The 14,832-nt window shown below is 37.5% G+C and overlaps 1 protein-coding gene across 1 annotated transcript in view; it reads right to left on the reverse strand.

The window, feature by feature from the left end:
• Positions 1–14,832, reverse strand: part of CDKL5 (cyclin dependent kinase like 5) — a 76,002-nt gene that overhangs the window by 19,728 nt on the left and 41,442 nt on the right. Inside the window, 4 exon segments of the mRNA XM_074151517.1 lie at positions 865–1,822; positions 4,132–4,292; positions 6,739–6,819; positions 11,176–11,365. Coding sequence (XP_074007618.1) covers positions 865–1,822; positions 4,132–4,292; positions 6,739–6,819; positions 11,176–11,365 — 1,390 coding nt within the window.

Raw genomic sequence — 14,832 nt, forward strand, 5'->3', positions numbered from 1 at the left:
ACTGTTTTGCTCCAACTTGGATCAATGGTGTAGCAATAGAAAGATCTGGGGACAAATGCAGTCATCTTTACACACCTAATGTGTAAAATATCAGATAATTCAGAAGTGTTGTGTAAAGAATGTAAATCAACACCCAACTGGCCCTTTCTCTACTCATTAAATGATGCTCACATTAAAACACAACAAGGTATCTAATGACAGTAATCACTGTAAGGAGTCCATTTACGGTGGCTTCTCCAACATAAAATCTCTAAAATACCCTAGTTTTTTATCATACTAACCAAGAGAAATATTGCAAGTTTCTATACTCCTCTAGTAAATTATGGCATTTCAGCAATAATGTCCTGCTATAAGCGAGTGAAAAGCTCACTTCAATAATTAATATTAGCATTCATAACAGAAGGACATAAAAGAAAAGCTAAATAAAAACACACATGAGAAGGTTAATTAAGCAAAACAATATGATGAAAATTACATCAGACAATGCAACCAAAGACTAGGAACTAGTAATGAAAGTTTAACTTCAGAGACAAATTTTTCTGTTCTCACATTTCAGCACTTTAAGAGAACGGTATTCATAGTCCATTGTTAAAAATTATTTTTAAAATATCCTCTTATTTTGCACTTTAAATATTTAGCCCTGCTGAAAAAAACCCCAACATCCCTTGTCTTACAACACCACAAATAAACAAATAACTGCAAATAAACAAGCAGAAGAGAGAAAGCAGGAGACTGTCCCCTATGAAGTAAAGAGAGGAAGGCAAGCCTTGCATAAGAGCAATATTTTGAACTAACCCTATTAGTATCTTCTGTACAGTCTTCTCGTGACGAGCCAACAGATCTTGTGAGTGACTTATGCTGCACCTGTGGAGATAACAGTTGCAGGCTGTTTGCTCTGGCTGCCATCCCTTGCCCTATGCTTAAGCCACCCTCTGAGCCCTTTGACCTCACTCTGTCCCGGCTCACATACATAGAGTGTCTATGAGGGCGCTGCTGTGAAGAGAAAGGACTGGTATAACCTAGACCATAGGAAAAAGATTCGTGTGGAGCAGACAGAGAGTGGGAATGGCTTCCATCCATGTGATCTGGCAGTTTTAACTCCTCCATTGTTTTGGAGTGTCTTGTCGATGGTCTTCGGGTATCCAGGGTACCCTCGCTGCGGTTATTCCTCCCGGATGGACTGAGCAAAGTTCTGTTATCACCGTGGCGGGGAGCAGTTGGACTGGTAGGAGAGTTCAAGTCCATACAGCTGGATGGAAAATACCTACTGCTGTTTGGTTCTGCAGCTTGGGCCCTGGCCTCAGAAAGGTTGCCCACGGATTTCGAGTCTGTCAGAACCCCATGGCTCTTTGACTTTGTCCGATATGAAGGACTCTTAGAAGACTGTGGGATAGTATCGATATAGCTGTGGCGACTGTGCTTATCGCCGGGTTGCAGTGTCCCAGTTTTGTTCTGAGAAGTTTCCATAAATGAGTGCCGGTTCTGCTGAGATCTAGTGTTAGACTTCAGGTACTTTGTGCCTGGACCATCAGAACTTTTGGGGTCCACGTTAAAATCAAATTCTGTTTTTGACTTTGTTTCCTTTGGGCTAAGGAGATGTGGCATGTTATTATTGGCTAGATCCTTGTTGCCAGATCCAGGTGTGTTGCTTGATTTTTTTGCATGCATTGGACTATGTGCAGCTCCAGGAAGGTTTCCATTTAAAAAGCTTTCATTTGCTGGAAGACCCTCTTCTCTTGGCCCGCCAACCCCTAGTGTCTGGATATCCTTGCTGTTTGATCTGTGGTGTGACTGCAAAGCAGAACTTTTGCTGGCTTGATTTCTACATCAAAATGCATAAAGAAGCATTAATATACATGAATATGTAATGTGGTATTAATAACTTCAACAAAAGTACATTCATTTCAGAAGGGAGTTTCCATTTAAAACCACAAAATTTAACTGCATTAAGATCAAATACTGCCAACTAGGCATCAGAAGCTCTACTAAAATAACAGACGTGCAAGTGTTGGTACATTGTTGTTTCTTGCTGGTTATATCCTGATGAACAAACTCAGCTTTGGTTAATGGATTTAGCTGATAAAAAAAAAAAAAAGATATAAAATCCAATCATAGAAATTCCAACATATATTTACACATTTATGCATGTGTGTGAGTAAAATATGTGCACATCAATAATGTAAGCAGTACATTATGAAAATTAGCTGTATAACCATTGGAAAAAATCTTAAATACACCTGGCATATCAAAGTGAAGGTGGAACAATAAAGTATGTCAGCTTTGTCAAAAAAATCCGATACAATCAATGCTCCAGGCCATCTATGTCTGATTTAGAGGGGTAGGGGAGGAGAGATGAGAGGGAAAGAGGATATTGTGCTGGTAAAGACATCCAGATGGAGTAAGCCTAAGCTCAGTGCAGCAGAGCAAGTCCTGCAAGACCAAACCCAGGTTTACCACAGGAACTCCAGCTTTTGTGGAACTTGGCACTATCCCAGTTCTTAGCACACTAGCTCATCCCCAAAGCTGCACCCAAGATGCTCTGCAACCAGACTGACTTGGGTGCAGAGCTACTTGGTGATGTCCTTCACCTCTACTCTACTTTCCAGCTCTCCTGGTTTTGGGATTAGGTGACTGAGATACGAATTGGTTCTGCAAACACTCAGCCTGAATTTATTTGAGCAGGATTTATTATCTCGGGTTTTCTGGCATAAAACCAGTTCTGCTTCTGGACTTATGCTGGCACTGCAAACTAGCAGCAGACTGAACAGTGCTGCAGCTGCACTTATTAGCCTTGATGGACCTAGGCTGGCTATAAAATGTTAACTTATTTCTGTATCAAATCTATGATAATGTAACTCAGATATGTTAATGAGGGTTAAAGCAAGAGCTCACTGTACAGATGAGTCTGTACCTTTGTTGATCTTGTGGCTAATTATAATTGGATAATACTAGCCATTTTTATACTTAAGATTTTTGTACTAGCCACTTTCAGTGATCTAATTATGTACCTTATTACAGTTTCTAGAAATTTAGCAATTTTAATGGCAGTTTGAAATATTTTTTAGTTAAAAGGTAGCATATTTTTTTAAAAACATAGAGATATAAAGTACCTAGCAATTTTAAATCAAGCGGCTAGGCAAGCCTTTGTATTAGACAAGAAGTTTCCCATGGCTTTCTTTTCCGACAACACATCTCTAATGGTAAAACTTCTATCTTAAATATCTATTAGGGCAGCTAAAACTTTTTGGTGTCTATTGCCCAAAAAGTATAGATTGTAAATGTCATCATCACAAAGCTTAAAATGAGGAGTAATTTTTTGCATCTCACAGAAAGAGCTAAAGAAAAACTTGTCTAGGATTAAAAGCCACTATCATTCTGCATACTTCAGAGGGCGACCCTTAGGAAAGCTTTTGTCAGAGGAACACCATGAGGCTTTTTGTACTGAAGCATTTTATCCACCAGTAAACCTAGCTGTTGATGCATTAAAATCAAGTGGCTTCTCTCAATTTACATGCAAGGCAGTCACTGAGCAAATACACTCTGCTTTAAGATCAAGTAGACTCGACTTGATCCATAACTGCAAATGCAGACAAAATTCTGCTCATCCACTATTTGGAACATGATCACCCCACATAATTTTCAGGACATCTAGCTGCTAAAAATCTGTGTGAATTTTGAACTTTCAAATATCAAAACATTAGACAGATTTGCACATGTACAGTAGTGGTAGCATTCCAAAGAAAAAAGCATTACTTTGGAATCTCAGGCATCTTCCAAGCCACAAAATTCCTACTGTTGTTCAAGAAAAAGGCTAACATTTTTTTAACATGGTTAAGCCAACTTATTTTTCCTTTTTCATATGTAGAAATGGCTTGAACGTTGCCTTTGGTTTCTTTTCAAGAAGCATTCAGCCTGATGCAGAAAGTTAGCAAAAACTTCAGCTTTAATACAGTAAAACTCTGTCTACTTCCTTGATTCAGTGAGGCAACATGGAACAGTATACATGGCTCAATGTGCCTATATTGTCAAATGACAACTTTTCTCTTCTTGAAGGTGATGTTGTAAGCATGATAGCAACTCACTCATTGGCAGAGCAGATGTCAGTGATGACAGTGACACGACTACATTTACCTGTTAGACAAGGTGTTGCTGTCTACATGGTAAGGTTTTCTCTTAGCTGACCGTGAAGGTGAGCTTCCACAGCGATCCAAGAGTCTTTGGGTTTGGAATGAAGGATGGTTCAAACATTGTTCTGTCAAATATCTATCGGCTGGATCTAACTTCAGTAAGTTCTTTGGAAAACAAATCCCAAGATTTAAATGTTAGTATCTGTATTTTCATTAGTAAAAATACATAGAAAATAAAGAATTTTACTGGAATAGTTTTTTAATCTCCAGAGTTTCTGTAATTAAATGTAACTCCTAGAATAATTTCATGTTGCATTAAACCACATATGATACAAAATAAACAATTACAAAACCTATGTTTTGTACAGAACAAAAATGCAAAACGAGTCTATAAGTAGAGTCAAGGCCAGGATAAAAAGGAATATAAAAGCACTGCATTAGCACAAACGATAGGCCACTTCAAAAGGCCGAAGTCCAGCTGGACCTAAGGCAAGTGAAGAATATAAAGAGTAAAAAGAAGGGGTTCTACAAGTATTCTAGTAGCAAACAGAAGCTCAGAGAAAATGCATATCTGCTGCTGAATGGGGGAGCCAACTGAACGACAAATGATATGAAAGAGACTGAAATACTCAACGTCTCTTTTGCCCAAGTCATCACATGCAAAACCAGCTCCTAACTCCCAAATGCAGACTTGCAAAACAGCATGATTTGTGGAGAGGGGAGGAGAGGAGCAACAGAGCAACGGGGACAAATGTGTGTCTCTTCGTTAATCTAGTCCAGAAATACTCTCTAAATAGATATCGAGAACTCACTACTTTAGCTGACATAAACTGAAGTGTGGGTTATTCACTAATCTAGTAATCAGACTTGAGGTCCCTGGGAATGCAGATAATGAGGAACAGACCAAGTGTGGACATGTGACAGACTGTCCAGCATCTGGAGAAGAGACAGACATACAGCAAAATATGTGCAGCATTTGTAGCATGCAACTTAACCACGAACCTTTTCTGTTCTGTTCTAGTTGTCTTTTGCTCATTTTTTAACAACTTTCCAACTCCTGAATTAAGTAATGTAGGCCAAACACAAAATATCCCCTCTGCAGAATCCCTGACCTTTCTCACCTTGTAGGGAGAAACACACACAGGAAAGTTGAAAGAATTATTTAAAGTGGAATGAAATTATTTGGAAACGTGTGTTTCCCTAAAATTCAAGTGTTTCATTTCACAACTTCGTAACTTTTAAATCACAGTGAAAGAACACAAAAGACTTTGAGATATAACATAAAAATTAGGATAAAATGAAAATAAACCCTGCCCCAGCAGGTGTGAAAATAGTCTGAAGAATGATCCTGAAATATCTGTTCTGTAACATATGCTACTACAACTTGAGCTACAGCTAACTATGACGCCAGAAAAAAAGTTTATCTGAATGTATAATACCAAAACAAGTAATTATATGCACCAGGTTATCTAATTTTGTGGACTCCATGAAAACAAGATAAAAGCTATGCTGGCTTTCTTCATAAGGCAAGGAGATTAAATGAAAGGGATTTGAACTGGTTGTATTAAAGAAAAAAGAGTAGAGCAAATTTGGTGGATTTCTGCTGGCTACATCAATACTGCTAAAAGCAAGTAAACACCCAAGTATACCCCCAAAGCAGACGACCTCTGGTTTCCAAGACAACTGGTGCAGATGGGCTTGGGACCACACAACTCATTTAGAGTTGATTAGCCATATCCACACTTCATATTTGCCCCAGATTGCCTTTAATTCTTAGGTGGTACCCTGTGATTCTAAACCTAATTTTTGACACTAAGACTTTTTCTTTTCAGCTTACTGTGGATGAAATAATGGGAGGATTGCACTGCAGCTTACAACAGTGATGTTTTTATAGTACAATAATAAGGACAACAATATGTGTTGCATACCCAGGAATATGGCACAAATGCACAGCACAATGCTTTACAGTGTTTGGCCACTTTGAGGGGAGCCAGCTTCTCCTGATCCCCTGTAAGAAATTATCTCAGAACCATATCCTAGTTTGGCCATGGTTAACTAGCTGAATTGTTCCAAAACAGGACTGAAGACTAACTTAACATGCATGCTGTGTAGAGGTGTGTGATAGCAAGCGGATTAAGGGCTCAGGTAAAATAAAAATAAAAATAAAAATTACTGTGTGTCTACTTTGTCTTTGACAACTGTCCACATCCTCCTGCTTATCCAACAACAAATGAACAACTCAGGTTAGTTTAACACTCTGTGGATTTATCTAAATTTGTTACAGGTTGAGAGTTCATACTCCAGCATTACTAAGGCAACCTGTGCATCTGAATGTATGTCAGTGTGAATGCATATTGCTGCCAACAATGGTGATTCTTTTGTCTGAACTACATATTGTTTATCAAACCAGTCAAATTTGAACAGACTCTCCAGGCATGTGCAAGGGATATCTTCCTGATTACTAGGAAATATCAAGCCTTGCTACAAACAATGGTGATATCAAAATATCTCAAAAGGAAGTTCACAAGTGCTTTTAAGACGTATTATATTAGGAAACAACAAACATCTTTCCCTACATATTACAGTCAGAAAATAACATATATTTTCCTACCTTCATAAGATCAAGCAATACACCACTTAAAATTCCCAAGTATCTTCTCTCTAAAGACTGTGGATGATTGACTGCTGGAAACTGTAAAAATAATATAGCATAAATATACTGAGAATGTAAACATGGTCTATGTGAATACAGTGTTTCAAAAAATAGAAACTATACAGTAAATAAAGGCATGTAATTAATGGGAATCACATGCACTGAAAAAGTTCATGGTTTATGAAACGTTACGAAACATTATAATGAAACAAATAACTGTTGATGTACGATACACATCTAGTCAGCCGAAGAAAGTATTCTTGATTAGTAGGGCAGTCTACCAGGAACCTCTGTCAAATGAGTAATAACAACTTAGATTTATAAATGTTTTTGTGGCATTATGATTGACAAGAGGTGGGAGGTTTAAAATAGATTAAGAAATAACATAGGTAATATATATTTAAAATAAGGATTAAAAATAGCTTTGAGAGAATTTGAGAGCGCAAATACTGTACTAATTAAGTACCAAAGATTAACAGACAATTCCAAAATGTTTTTAGTTAAAAACATCAAAACCCCAAAGGTTTAAAGTTCAGGAAGTTCAGGATTACTCCTGTGGTCATGCTGTAGTAAGAACTGGCAACACCATCACAAGCAGTGCACCCTGCTGAAGGGCATCTTTTGTCAACCAGTGTCTAGACAAAACCCGATGAAGGTAGTATTTGAAACTAGTCCTGTCTGGAAAGAAGAACAGGACAGGCAGGGATGATTTGAAAGAAAAAACAAAGCACAGAATTGGGGTTTTTTGCTTGCCTTGTTTACAAGACAGTAGTCAAATAAAATGAAGACAGAATCTTTTCTTTTTATCAAATGAAAGAAGATTTGCTCAATATTTCATTGCTATAACGTAACATCAAGTATAATGAGTTGAAAAGAAATGGACAACAGTGACCCATTTCCAGACCGCGGCATGCGTCAAACTGACAGCAAATAGATAAACTGATTTCAGTGAGGTAACTTCAAATTTAAAACCTAAGCATATATGCCAGTGTTTGCATAAAAAACCTCATGGATCCAACTTATGCCGATTTTAGAGAAAATTACGCCTTTGAATATCAGAGAAGCCTCTGGAAAAGACCAAACCAAACCAACAATCAGGCAGCCTATAGGCATTATTGTGTCATTTTGTTTATCCAAAATGACACAACTGAGATCCAGACACTTCGTTAGCAGTTCCCAGAGTTGTGGAATTTGCCTAATACTATGCAAGTGTTTCAGTTGTAGCCTGGCTTGATCCCATCCACATCCTATGTATTTTCTAAAAAGTCCTCCTAAGCTAACACATCAAAGCAAGAATACTGACAATAGGAAGCATGCAGTGTTCTCGTCTACTGGTACTTAAAAGCTATCAGTGTATGTCTAAATGGGCTCAAGTCATACATAAAATAAACCCACATAAATTACTGAATTATAGTTAAAAATCACTGAAAATACAAGAAAACAATAAAATTCAAGTCAGTGATTAAGGCAGACAACTGCAACAAAAAATAAACACAAAGATAAACAAACATTTTAAGTGGAAGTTTGCTACAGTATAAAAGCATATCAGAACTATACGTTTGGTCTAAAATGTCAAGGAATAGAAGTCTTAAAGACTTTTATTCCTTTACTTTCACTTGTATATTTTTCAGCTCTCACATCTAGGTAAGGATCGTTACAGTTAGGTGCATATATTTACATGTTCACCTTCCTCAGATTAAATACTAGCTTCAAACCTATGCTTTAAAGAGCAACCCACTACAAATAACCATTTCCAAAAACGCATTTTATTGGGAAGCAAAATGCACTGCATGCACACTGTATAAGTGTTAGACCACTATGAATTACTACCCATCGTTTGTACTGGCATTACTTTTCATAAGTTACATTATGTGAGCTTTGAAGGAAAATGAAAGAACATTAGTTTGAATGTGTTTGTTCCTAAATAGTCTCTGTATTTTTCTTTTTACATTGCCTTCTTTTGAAGTGGTTTCCTAATGATTGAGAATTTTTTTAAGTCCAAGTCTTTTATGTTGATATTAGACAGTAACTTAAGTGAACCAAGGCTTCCTTGTTTCCTCCACTTTTTACATGAACCGAATGGCAAAATATTCTTACCTTCATGTAGAGTGACCATCATAAAGAAAATTTTACATCTGGAATAATCAGGGAAACATGAAAAATTACTGCAAAGCAGTAATATGAGATGGCTACTCACTGGGATTATTCAAATTCTCCAGCCTATTTATAACTTATTTGTAGAACAATATTTACATCCATACATTACTGCTTACATTTTCCACGAAGGCATGAGCCTATTGGTACTTTCTGATACCGTATTATTTTATTTCCTTGGGCCTTCAACACACTATGGAATTTTTCTGCTTCAAAAGGACTGAAGAGAGATCACTAAACACTATCTAAACCTCAGGAGTGAGAAAAACTCTGTGTGTGTGTATATATATATATATGCATGGAGGAAATTAACAGGAAAAAAAGAGGAAAAAATATGCAAAAGTGGATCTGTATACATGTGCACACGGTGCTGGAGTGTTCATAATAGAATTTTTTCAACTCTGGGCTACACACAGAATTTACTCACAGTTATGGCAATGTAGAAATTCACAAAGCCTAAGCATATGGATAAACAATTTCACATTATGGGCTAGTTTCTATCTTGTGAACACCCAGCACCAGATCCAGCTTGTAAATAATAATTTGCATGATCACAGCATACCTTCTACCTGCTATGCAACAGGAGATTTTCCACTATTAAGCACTATACTACATTCAGAAAAAATGTACTTTTAATGTTATTTTATAGCGTGGAATAAATTTTTCCCATGAATGAACTAATGAATATCACATTTCAAACCAACATTTTCTTTAGTATTTTTCATGTTTAAGCCATCATTCAGACTTTACTTCAGCATACAAAAACTACTCTCTATTAGAAGGCATTCATCATTGTTGTCATCATTAGTATCCTGACTTTACAGATAGGGCCTAGGCAGCAGCAACATGTCTGAGGCCAAGTAATAAAACATGATCCAGGATGAGAACAGAGACTCATAATTCTGAACCCTGTGCTAATCACATTAGGTCCATTCTGTTTTAAAGCTACAAAAGATAGTTCATTCTCATCCTAAGACATTGCAGAGCATTTATCCAAATAAGATTACACTGCACAACTAGAACAGCAGTAAAATAATGTTGAAGAGGCTGTTTATTTTGCTTCCAACTTTTAAATCATCACTTTCCTGAAAAGGGGTATAGTTTTTTTTTAAACAGAAAATCCCATCCAGCTCACTGTTCTAAACAGCATCAAATACACATAGGACCTTGCAAGAAATGCTTGCCTAATAGTTTTTTTTTAAACCCTCCACTGATGGAGGGTCTACAAACTTCAACAAAACCCCTTAGGACTTAGCTATCCTTGTAGCTAAAATAATTATCCTAACACCTTAAGTCAACTATTTCTTGTCTTATCATCAGCAGCTAATTTATGGCAACCTTTAACATGCTTTAAGACAACTAGGTTCCTCCTCTTTCCCTTTCTCATTCTCTAAATTTTCTCTTTTCAAATCTCGAGTCTGTAGCACAAATCAGGTCTCCTAAAACCTTCGTATGTCTCTTCATAGGATTTTACACTAACGATTTTAGACCACTTATCAAACCCATAAATTCAACTTTCTAAGCAACATTCATTAATAAAAAATTACAACCAAATCTGAATTATAAGGAAACATGAGTACAATCAATGACTGGGTACTGTTAAAGAGAACAGAGATATTACTTATATATGGCTTCTGGGATTTTGCCATATTGCATGTCCCAACATGAGCGGCTTCTCCACACTAGTGAGTCTCTGTCGTTACATGATATTGGCAAACCCCTGAAAGGGGAACAATGCTGTATCAGTAGGAAGAGTTTTTTTACTTATATGGCTGATGTAAACTCCCCAGGAATATAAGGCCAAAAGCTCTTCTGCCTTGATAGTGGCATCTATGGCCCAGATTTTTCCAACACAGTAGCCTTAAGACAGCAGGCATTAATTTTCCACACTCTGAACTGACAGAGCTATGCCACTAAACCTCACAGAGCAAACCTGGCAGGGCAATGCTAAACTGGGTATAAATGCTAACTTGCATGCCAAAAAAGTCAAAGAAATTAAATGAAATCTTTAATCAACTTTTAACAGTAAGTTGAACATATTTATAAAACGCAATACTGGTGTAATCAGAATTTTACTTTGAATTATGAATGCCTAACTATCCTATACTTACACAGAAATACACGCAATAGACAACGCACCATGTAAATGAAAAGAACCTTCATGGCAACAATGACTATAATATGAATACAGCATGAGTAAATTAAAAAAAAAAAAAAAAAAAGAACAAAGCTTTCTCTTACCCGCAAGCCATGGAAGCGTGGGTTGCTGTAGAAGAGCTTCATCTGCTCAGCTGGCAGTGGGCCTAGCACCTTCTGAATGGTAAAGAGTTGGTCAATCTCACTCTCGCCAGGAAACAAGGGCTGCCCGTCACTCAGCTCTCCCAGGATACAGCCTACAGACCACATATCCACAGCCTTTCCATAAGGGGCTCTGTAAAGCGAATGTACAATGTTGTTTTACCCACTGGCACTGTCTTCTTACTGAGCTGTTCCAATTTATTGGCAGTATTTCCCGCGGCCCGCTTCCTTGCAACACAAAATAAAAATTGATATTGAAGAAACTATCTCAAATACCAAGCCCTCTGTTTCTGCTCTGTATTGCCTACTGTATCACTGCTTGAAAAGGCAGGAGAGGAATTCTCAAGTACCCTCAAGGATCTGGTTACCTTTGCGAAAAATCTTACATACAAGTATAATCTTTCTGACTGTGAAGCAGTTATCATTCCAAGTTAAACTAGCACTACCTACTCTTCTCTCCAGGGATTAATGACTGTGCTCTATTTCCACATTACATTCCTTTTTCCATTGTCCTATTAAGGGGGATATACTGGGTCTGGCCGCTGGGAGAACAGACATTATAAGAAATCTTTGTTTCAGCATTCACACAGAGAAATTTTAATTGGAGAGAAAACAGAATGCTCCTGAAAACTATTTCTTAAAAAACACAGGTGAGGAAGCAATGAAAGCATCATAAAATAAGTAATTCCTGGTTTGGTGAAATTCTGATGGATGATCTATGTGTGTGCAAACAATGTTGTATGGTGGGCAGGATGGCACCTGGTATTTTAAACTGCTAATGACAAAAGAAGCAAGGCTAGCAATGAAGAGGTGTAAGGAATTAATCAGAAACAAAACTTAGTGGTGCAAATGTTACACCAGCATGGGCTATACCAGCTTTTCTTGAGACTACACGCAAGGGTATTTACTGGAAGACGAGGCAATATGGATACTCTAGTCAGGAGATCATGGGCTTAAGGATGGTTTGTAAGAAATGTAGGACAGAAAAATCGGAATGTAGAGAATGGCAGTTTGTATAATAAGAAGAGAGTGGTAGACTATTGCAACATTCAATCTAAAGGCAGGAACATTGAAGAAACAGAATCCTTTTGGACAGTTTCTGATTTTCACTCTAAGGTTCTGTTTCTCAGCAAGCTTTTTAGCTGCCTACCTCAACTGTGCAAAAGCTAACGCATTACATACTTTCAGCTTTTCATTGTTCCTACTATAGACCAAAGCAACTCCTTTTCTGTATGCTTGAGTTCTTCCTTGGTGAATTTGTACAAAAAAAAAAATCTTGTAAACATCCAACTTATTCCAAGAATCTCTTTTGGATGTTTATGCTTTGAGCAGAATGACTGGAGAATCTCCTCATGTCAAAGAAAAAGTATATAAAAAGAATAAAGGCTGGAACAAAGACTAAACTGAAAACATATTTCACTGAGTCTCTTCTTTTTGAAACTTGTAATCCAACAACTCAACCTCTGCTTCAAGAGATTTTTAAGTTACAGCTGGCTTGCCTATTTCTGGAATAAGACAGCACCCGGAGTTGCAGGTGAGAAATCCTATCCTAAATCTGTTCCCTTCCCTCCTTCCTTATGATGATGATTAAAGATGTTTAGAGAGAGAACACCCTCAGACTAAAGAAAAAAAAAAAAAAAAAATCTGACTTTTCCCCATGGATTACTCATGATTAGTTACTTCACTTTATGGGAGGACGCTTGGTCAGAGGACCCTGTCGCCCTTGTGATGATTTACTTAGGTGCAGGTGAGAAAGTGTTTCTAGCTGGACAATAGCCTGAGTGAAGCTACAGGCCCACTGAGATGCCTAGTGCAAGTAGCAAACAGTAGCTAGGAAAACTGAAGTAGGACACCAAAATTTCAAGAACCATTTCTTTTCAGAATCTGACGTGAGACTGCAGTTCTTTCACAAACAATCATCACAAAATCAGTTTACCCCATTAGAATTGACTGCTGACAAGGAATAACCAGTGGCAAAGCAGAGCATGCCAAAACTCCTGAAGTACTACTACCACAATAGCTCCGTGGGTTCATAATTCCCTCACTAATCTTGCATAGTGTCTACTTGTGGATTTGCTTAGAGACTCAATGGTTGTCCTTTCTGCGATGCTGCTAGTCCAATCCACACATCAGGTCAGGTCTGAAAGCCAAGGAAGTTTTTCTCCACGCTGCAAAAGGCAGCACAGACGAGAACAGACTCCAGAGCCAAGGATTTGCTCTTAAGATATTCTGTGCCTGTACTGAAAAACTGAGGCTCCTCAAGCAAAACAGTTTGTGAGAGTGCAACTAGAAAACCTACCTCTTTATTATGACAGAAAAACAAGCACATCTTTATCTGCAACCCCTTTAATAGGCATGTTTCTTCACTGAAATGTGAAATGGGGAAAAGGCTGCTGTAGGGTGGTGCACTGGAGAACAATCTAGGGTTACAACTGAGGAATGGGCTAAAACTCCTTTGAGCCAGGGACCATTACCTTTCCTTGCTCACAAGAACAAAGGAAGATGAATAACAGTTTAAGAAGTTTCCACTATTTCCTCTGTAGTCAAACAGAAGCAAATCACAAAACACCCATTTCTTAAGACAGTGGCAGAGTAAACGGCAACTTTTTTGTTTGAAAAGGCATCCTCAAGACTCCTGTTGATTATCAGGAGCAGTCTCATCAGATCACAACAGGCAAACATGCAAGACTGATGTGGCTGGACAAATGAAATAAGTCCTACAGGACTGAGAGACCACAAATCAGAAGTACTATAATCTATTCCTGCACAAATTAGATTCTTCAAAACACGTTTTCATCTAGTAATTTGGTATGCCTTATAATCTTCTGGCTTTTAGCAATATTTTGTCATCAAAGGGTACAGAGTACTCCACTAACAGTTACCTGAGGCTCTCCAAAGTGAGTAGATTTTGGATGTTTTGTGAATAATTAGGCAGTGATTTCTTTCCTCTCCTGAAATGTAAGTCTTGAACTCTACTGCAAAACAGAAACCTCTCTGGGACACATTTTAAAAATTGAGAAAGTAAAACTGTATTTGTTAAAATGTATGTATTTAATAATCCTGTGAAGACTTTTGAATATTAGATGCTGGTAAACTCAAGGAAAAGGGGGAATGGGTAAGATGAGTGTCTGGGAAATAGAACAGCATTGCCAAGAAACAGACATCACTTTATGCCAGAAAAACTTGGCATTAAAAACATACACCAGCAAAGTTGAAGTCATGTGCATTAAATACACGTACCCCCTCCCCTTCTCTACAAGCTAATCAAACAAATTTAGTCAATTACAAACGATTCCAGTGATTCCTGCTAAATTTCCTTTGGTAACAAAACAGTTTCGAAAACGGCAAGTCAGACTAATACTACCTCTGTCAAGCTTTTCATGTTCTTCCTCTTAAATCCTCATTACTACTACATACAAAGACTAAAATGTTATGTTACTAAAAAGGCAACAATCGGTGCTTTCTTTCCAAGTCTTTTTTTACACTTACATACACACACACACACTTTGCTGAAAGCTTAATAATATCTGTTTACTCCAAAATACGAAAAACTGAGCTTTGAGGTTTTTAGTGGCAACTTTAACATACTATTCTGCACAT

Source organism: Numenius arquata, chromosome 1 (assembly GCF_964106895.1).
Source record: "Numenius arquata chromosome 1, bNumArq3.hap1.1, whole genome shotgun sequence".
NCBI classification, from domain to species: domain Eukaryota; kingdom Metazoa; phylum Chordata; class Aves; order Charadriiformes; family Scolopacidae; genus Numenius; species Numenius arquata.